General features: G+C 45.2%; 1 protein-coding gene across 1 annotated transcript in view; it reads left to right on the plus strand.

Annotated features, from left to right (window-relative positions):
• The window catches only part of xkr4 (XK related 4), a 47,234-nt gene extending 39,556 nt beyond the window's left edge, over nt 1–7,678 (plus strand). Inside the window, exons 4-5 of the mRNA XM_079529404.1 lie at nt 6,084–6,438; nt 7,036–7,678. Of these exons, the coding sequence (XP_079385530.1) occupies nt 6,084–6,438; nt 7,036–7,636 (956 nt within the window). The 3' untranslated portion in view covers nt 7,637–7,678. The remainder of the gene's footprint in view (nt 1–6,083; nt 6,439–7,035) is intronic.
• Nucleotides 7,679–8,248: the final 570 nt, after the last annotated feature.

Genomic DNA, 8,248 nt, shown 5'->3' on the forward strand with positions numbered 1-8,248 from the left:
TCAGGGCCAGCCACCAGATCCCGAGCAGAGGCTTTTGTGCTGGTTCTGGACAACGGTGTATCCAGCGGCCTCGACAGCGGGCACTGCACTCCCTGTGGTGGTGTGGAACGCGTGTGTTGAATTTGAAGTCGGTGGGGTGAACGGTTCTCGAGTTATGTTGATTACAGACGTACATACATAGGTACGTAGTACAGTACAGAGACTTTGTGCATTTATAGATAGATAGACTAGACTGCTGCCCGGCTGTAGAACACCAAGTCGGTAACGATGGAAGTGGAGATCCATGCCCCACCCGGCTATGCAATACCCGTTTTACCCGTGTCAGGGTACCTGTTTCACCCATCTGTCTGTGTCCCTTTTTATGCCCATATATGTAGATTTCTGTATCTGTCGCTCTGTGTCCCTTTATTCCTATATATGGAGTTCTGTGTCAGGCATGACCAAATTTGGAGTGTTGTGTCAGAACAGGCCAGCTCCATATATGGAGCCTGGGCAGGGGCCCTCTCCAGAGCCCGGGCAGAGGCCTTTTGTCACGGTTCTGGACAACCGCGGGTCCGACCGACTCGACACTGGGCACTGCACTCCCTGTGGGGGTGTGTGTGTTGAATTTGAAGTCGGTGGGGTGAACGGTTCTCGAGTTACGTAGATTACAGACATACGTACACACAGAGACTTGGTGCATTTATAGATAGATGTGAGTTCTCAATGCATGTACTCAAAATGAAATGAAGCAATCAAAATATAATTTAATTCAAAGGGCATCACATTCAGTCAAGACATCACTCATGTTAAACATGGCACGACATTGCCAATTGACTCATCATACCAATGGACAGCATAAAACCTTTGAATCCAAGGGTGCTTGTGTGGCACAGTGGTAAAGTACCTGCCCAACACTGCAGAGTCTGTGGGTTTTACTCCACCGCGGTGCATCTGGCTTTGTCAAGTGTATACAGTAAGAACACAATGGGCTACAGTATATGCACAAAGAATAACTCTTCCTACTTCCGGGCCGCTTCCCTACTTCCTTCACAGGTGTTACCGATGATACTAATTACTCTGCTCGGTCACATTTAGCGTGCAGTGGTTCCCTTCCCTACTTCCTTCACAGGTGTTACCGATGATACTAATTACTCTGCTCTGTTACATTTAGCGTGCAGTGGTTCTCAAACCCCCTTCACAAAGGAAGTAGGGAATGGGCCCAAGTTTATTCCAAAATGGCGTGTGTGCATATAGAGGCCATTGGCCCATATTCAGTGGAGGGAAGCCGGGGCAGGAAGGGTGATATTTGTCACTGCACAAACTCCTTCGGGCTGGGGCAGCGCTGGCAGCGGGGAGTGTTGGCTGGAGTAGTAGGACGGAGGCTCTACTGTCTATGTCCGGGTGGGGGTTCCTCACTGGCAGGTGATGCCGGTGAGATACAATAGCAGTATGTGAGCCCACACACATTTCTGTGTGTGGAAACACACACAGAAATGAGTGTGGGGAGGATTCATTGGCATAACGATGCACACGCCCTAAATGTACTTGCTACCATGCACTTTAGAGACCATGTGCTATAGCTAATTTAAATATGATCCTTCATTTGCTAAGTAAGGTTCATGAACCCATGATCCACGTTTCCAGCATAGCCTATCAAAATAGGCTAATTTGATCATTATGCTAATGTTTCTATACTGTACTCTACTGTAGGTCCACGTGTTTCACTTACAGAATGAATTAAACACTTGCATGTTCAATAAGGGATTAGTGTTGGGAAGCTGGCAGAGGACTGTGTCCTTGTGCGGAACATTTTCCTGTTTCCTGCAAGTGACTCCTTGCACTGGTGTCGGTGGATTAAGTGTGATGATGTATACAATTTTACTTAGTTTTCGCTTAGCTTGTCTGCTTGCTTTTACACTGCGTGGCTTTGTTTTTTATTTTTACTGCTGTCATTTGTTAGCCAACTATGGTGCTTTAAATAGAGAGAGCAATTAAGTTATACGATTCGGGCTCATTCACTCATTGTACCTTTATCATGCTCTCGATTGGCCGACCATTAAGAGTACTTAACAGCTTGTTGCGTTCTGTCCTACATACATTCTACGGTGCTTATTGCAGAGTGTGATGTATTTGTTTTACTTAGTTTTTGCTTAGCTAATTATATTGCCTGTTTGCATTTACACCGGGTTGTGTTTTTGCTGCTGTATTGTTCTTAGTCAATGGCAGCGGTGCAGATAGAGAGACATTAATACAAGTTTCAGGCTCATTGTTCTCTCCAAACAAAGAAGATGGCGGCAGGAAGGTTGTGTTGTATAATGGATGTCATACAACTATGTATGAAATGCAGAGAAAATCCACTGGCTTTGGTTATGACATCCACCCCAATCCCCCTGTCTGCTTCTGCCGGTCGAGTCCTGGAACACCAGATGACAACACTGACAGGGGCCCTAACTGTCCTGGAACACCAGATGACAACACTGACAGGGGCCCTAACTGACAGGGGCCCTAACTGACAGGGGCCCTAACTGACAGGGGCCCTAACTGCAGCCAAACTGATGGCAGACCTAGCGTGACACAGAGAATGGAGGAAGGGGAGGCATGTAGTTGTGCACGCAAGCCTAAAGAGCACTGCTGGAAAACAATGCTTGTGGATTCAGAACGCATGTCAAGACATTGTCCTTTCAAGCTGATGGTTCAGATATGGACCATCAGCTCAGGTCCATCGGATATGGACTGCACAATTATTCAACATAATGATTCTTACTCATGAGAAAGAGGAAATGTGACTACTTGTCAGCACAAGTAACGTTGTGGTGTTATTTTTCTCAGAAACATGGCTTGACAGCTCCATTATTAACGCTGAGATAGAAATTGAACATTTTACAGTCATTAGGATAGATATAGGATCTGTAAAGGAGGCAGTGTTTGTGTTTTTGTTCTAAGATCTGACATATAGGATTTAATGTTTGATCCTTTCCTTTTTTAACATTTTTCTAAACCCATTAATTGAAGCCTGTTACAGACAGCCAGATAATTTACGAACTTTTAGAAGTTCAAATGACTTTGTTAAATCTAAGATGATTGTCATTGTATATTTTAATACCAATGTCCTAAAGACTCCCATTATCAGCTAAATACACTTTGGTCTCTCCAGTTTTTAAATGTGCTATGGTGGATAGGATAGAGATTGGGGTTGTTTTAAATCATCAGCTTTAATCAGCTTTTGACAAGCCCATGAAAGTAGTTATGATCAAAGTTAGAACAGAACCCTGGATTTACGCAGTCAAGAAATTAGTAGGTCTATTTTGACCAAATATGAGTTATATATCAAAATAATACACTGTATATAAAAATAAGGCAAATCAAATTATAAAGAAAGCAAAGGTTTCAATTAATTTTCTGGGCCATATTATCCATTCCAAGAGTAAGAATGTGGAGTGTTGAGGGAAGTTAGGGAGATAAAATAAATAAATTCAATAAGTACAATAAGTAGTCTACATTTGAGGGGTCCCCAACCTTTTTCAAGGAACCCTTCCAATATGTTCAACCTTTGCCGATGTTCAGTGCTGCGGCTGCCTATGTGCCTTGATGATGATGGCTCCTTAACAATAATACGGTGGTTGATTCTGAACACAAGATGTGAACAACTTGAGTATGCCATTGTTGCTCTGAAATGACAGTAGACAATGTGTGACAATCCACAATGCTCTGATGTCTCAACCTGATTGTACCGATCACATAATCCATCTCCTTGGATTTGAATCAGATTGAACACTTAACACTAGGGGATAAGGTGATTGTATCACCTTATCCCCTATCCGCCCTCTCTGTTCTGTGTCTGTAGCATCTAATAAACTACATAGTGCTTAATATAGTCTCTGACAAGACAGTTGACAGTGACTGGATGTAACATGTTGTGTACTGATTACGCTTACCGCATAAACCTCACTGCTGCAACTGTCTTTCTTTGAGAAGTGTGTATTTGAGTGTTCTTTCCTTGCAGAGAATCCCTGAAAATACATTCTGCGTTAGATGGCACCGATGCACTATGGCTCACTGCCTCACTTAGGGCTCCAACACAATGTCAGGTGGCACCAAAATAAATGTGAAAAATCTAAATATATTGGGTCCCTGACGTCATGGTGGAGTCAATAACGTTATACTTTATATTCAACAAATCGTCAGAAAATATTCTTGAATTCATCACGTTGCAACACCAAAACGCTGACAGTTGAGTTCTCCCTTCCTGTCATTCCTTCCCGTCTCTGTGACAAGAAGTCAGCAAGAGGGAGTGATGCATATACCCGGTAAAGCCCTCAGTCTAAGGGTGTTGAAATGGACCCTTAAAGTTACCACTCAGGATTTTGAAGTGTACAGCCCACAGCAGGCCTCCAAGCACTCCCATGTCCTATATTACTGCAAGATGCTGTCTGCCTCGCAAGCACGCACTCGCGCAAACATGCATGCACACGTACGCACGCACGCACGCACGCACGCACGCACGCGCGCGCGCGCGCGCACACGCACACGCACACGATGTGAAGCAGTTCAACTCCGATACAGTATGTCTAATATGTACACAGCAAAGTCCTGACTGCTAATTTAACTCTGCATAATTATGACATCGTGGTGAATTTAATTAATAATGAAACCTGTAAGTCTACAGTGAATTAACATGGGCTTCTTTTAAAACCCTAAAGTACAGGGTAAACTATTGCACCCTTCTTTTAAAAGGCTGAAGTACAGGGTAAACTATTGCACCCTTCTTTTAAAAGGCTAAAGTACAGGGTAAACTATTGCACCCTTCTTTTAAAAGGCTAAAGTACAGGGTCAACTATTGCACTCTTCTTTTAAAAGGCTAAAGTACAGGGTCAACTATTGCACCCTTCTTTTAAAAGGCTAAAGTACAGGGTCAACTATTGCACCCTTCGGTGGTCTCAAAAGCATAAAGGAAAACTGGCAGAAAAAGACTTGCTCACTACTATCAAGGAAGACTCCTTAGACAGAGACTTACATTTTTTATTTTATGATGCTCATAAAGTGCTCTGTGCTCGAAGAGAGGTTAAAATTAGCAATGTTTTGGTCCTTCGCCAGTGCTATATGAGTGGATCACAGACAAACAAGTTGCTCTTGTTAGCGAGAGAAAGAGAGAGAAAGAGAGAGAGACAGAATTCCTTTGTGGATCTGGGCCAACTCTACATCTCCTAAAGCACACACTATTTTTAGGGATTGTCTGCTAGCACATTTACATTCTGTGTGTATGTGAGATGTGTCTGATGTGAGAAATCTGAGTGGGAGAAATCTTGAATAGGTGGTGAAGAAGATGCTGCATGCTGAGCTCTGTAAATTAATGTAATTCTGAGTCGACTTGAAAGCACAGAGCAAAATCTATTAATTCAACTACAGTAGCTGAATGGGAAGGCAACTAAAGCCTACAGCAGTGATCAGTGCAGACAGAGGGATAATGACTGTATTATTTTAAATTCACACACAATACTTTAGTTACTGTGAATTTGCAGGCTAAAGCAACAGTTTAATTAAAGCAGGGGTGCCCACAGCTTTTTGACTTGAGAGCTACTTTAAAAATGACTCAATGAGATCTACACACTCAAAATAAATATTATCCCATTTTTGTAGGGTTTTTAACTTTGTAATGCTACTGACATTTGTGTACTGTACAGCACTTGTGGCAGATGCCAAAAAGTGTTATACTGTATATATATATCTTTTTTAGGGGCATGCCCAGGGACGTGGTGGGCCCATAATTCAGCCCGGGAAGTGGAGTTGCGGAGGCCCTCTAGGCGCGCGGCCAAAGGCTGCGTGCCTATTTTATTAATACAAAAAAAATAAACGGCTGGCCCAGACCGGCCTGGACTGGACCGGCCGTTCGGGAGTTGTCCCGAATTTCCCAATGGCCAGCACGTCCCTGGGCATGCCATGTGGTCTACCTACACACAGTGCACAGCCTTCGTGAACTACTGGTAGATTGATCTACCTTTTGGGCACCCCCGAATTAAAGGTGATCGATGTGGATCAGTTCATTGCGGGCCTCTGGTCATAATGCATTAACGGATACTTGCTTCTCGTGTGTTTTGTCTCAGGCATGACGGCGGCCGCCTCCTTGGTGTCCCTGGCGTGGGCCCTGGCGTCCTACCAGAAGGCGCTGCGTGACTCGCGGGACGACAAGAAGCCCATCACCTACCTGGCCGTCATCATTCAGTTCTGCTGGCACTTCTTCACCATCGCGGCGCGCGTCATCACCTTCGCCCTGTTTGCCTCCGTGTTCCAGCTCTACTTTGGCATCTTCATCGTGCTGCACTGGTGCATCATGACCTTCTGGATCGTCCACTGTGAGACGGACTTCTGCATCACCAAGTGGGAGGAGATTGTGTTCGACATGGTGGTGGGCATCATCTACATCTTTTCCTGGTTCAACGTCAAGGAAGGGAGGACAAGGTAGGGAGGAGGACGACGCCGGTCTCCGCTCTGTTGTATTTCCCCCATTTACTCCAATGTTTGTGTTTCCGTTCGCTTCCATAATTCTAGATTTTTGGTTCAATAAGTGTAAAAACCTGGGTGATAACTGACCATTTTCCATGGGCTCCCACAGAAAATAGCCAATCTACAAGTGAGCGTGTAGATCGGACAAAGTATAAAATCGGCTTTACTAGTGTATGGATGTACCTGTGATAAATTAGCCTTTAGTTTACATGGATGTACAGTATATCTATGAATTAAACTTCTTAAAAACGTGAATGAATACTCTTCTTAAAGTATGAAAAATCTGAAACACTTTGACTGATTTGACTGAATGAGTTCAGGTAATGTCGAGATTGGGTTAAAAGGCATGGAATATTGCTGCAGTCTGATGAATACCTTGAAAATCCACGTTCAATTTGATATTTTGTTTTATTGTTTTTTCAACGTTCCTTGGTTCCTTGAGTTAAATGAACACCCAGGATGTTAGCAAGCTAGTAACAATATAGGTACGGTAGCTAGCAAGCCATTGATTAATTTAACGTGATCCTATAATGTGCTGTCTGTCTGTGGCAGGTGTCGTCTCTTTATATACTACCTGGTCATCTTGGTGGAGAATGCAGCTTTGAGTGGGCTGTGGTACGTCTACCGCTCCCCGCACAACACAGACGCCTTCGCTGTACCTGCACTCTGCGTCATCTTCAGCAGTTTCCTCACCGGCGTGGTCTTCATGCTAATGTACTATGCCTTTTTCCACCCCAACGGCCCGCGCTTCGGACGTTCCCCCAGTTGCCAGGCCCTCGACCTGGACCCCACGGCACAGTTCTCCATGCTGCCGCCAGACGGCGCCACCAACTCCCTGCGCTCCAACCGCGGTGGCTCCAACACGCTGGAACGCGACGCGGCAAAGTACTCTGAGCGGGACGGGTGCATGCCGGTGTTCCAGGTGCGTCCCACCGCCCCTTCCACGCCCTCCTCTCGCGCGCCGCGCCTCGACGAGACCGTCATCAAGATTGACCTCTGTCGCAACCGCTACCCGGCCTGGGAGCGCCACGTCCTGGACAGGAGTATACGGAAGGCGATCCTGGCCATTGACTGTTCCCCGAGTCCGCCGCGGCTGCAGTACAAAGACGATGCTCTCGTGCAGGAGAGGTTAGAGTATGAGACCACGTTGTAGTCTGAACGTAAAATCGTCAGATCCCCTGGACATTGGGGGAATGGGAACACCTGTCGGAGGGCTGTCCTCTCAACAAATGAACAGCAGCAAGGACTATGGCAATAGGTTTTTAACCCTTGCTGCTTCGGCTTCTTTACTTCGCTTACTCATCAAAACCCTGCCACTCCCCGCCTCCACCACTACCACAGCAACCCCGAGTCCCATTTCTCTTTTTGTCTCTCCGCATTAGTCCACACACAGGAGGCTAGTTTTGATTAACATAGGAGAGCATTAGCAAAAGGTCTGGCTGATGTGTGGCTGTGTTTCTTCTTCTTATGAAGGAGATGGCCAATCTATTGTTGTCATTTTTACGACATGCTTGTCAGGGAAAATTACACAGTAAGAAATAAAGGCACAAAAACGGAAGGCTTACGTGAATCTGGAAAAAGTTGCATTGACAAGCATTTGCTGAGTTTGGATCTGTTGACATTATGAGCACGCCTCTGTGTCACCAACGTCTTGGAACAGTTCCACATAGACTGCACATGTTGGCTCATTACGACACACAATACATGTCATCGATGCCATACCGGGTATCAAACTAAAACCTGGACCACGACCAGGTTTGCGTAC

The sequence above is a fragment of the Electrona antarctica genome (assembly GCF_951216825.1).
Source record: "Electrona antarctica genome assembly, chromosome: 19".
NCBI lineage: Eukaryota > Metazoa > Chordata > Actinopteri > Myctophiformes > Myctophidae > Electrona > Electrona antarctica.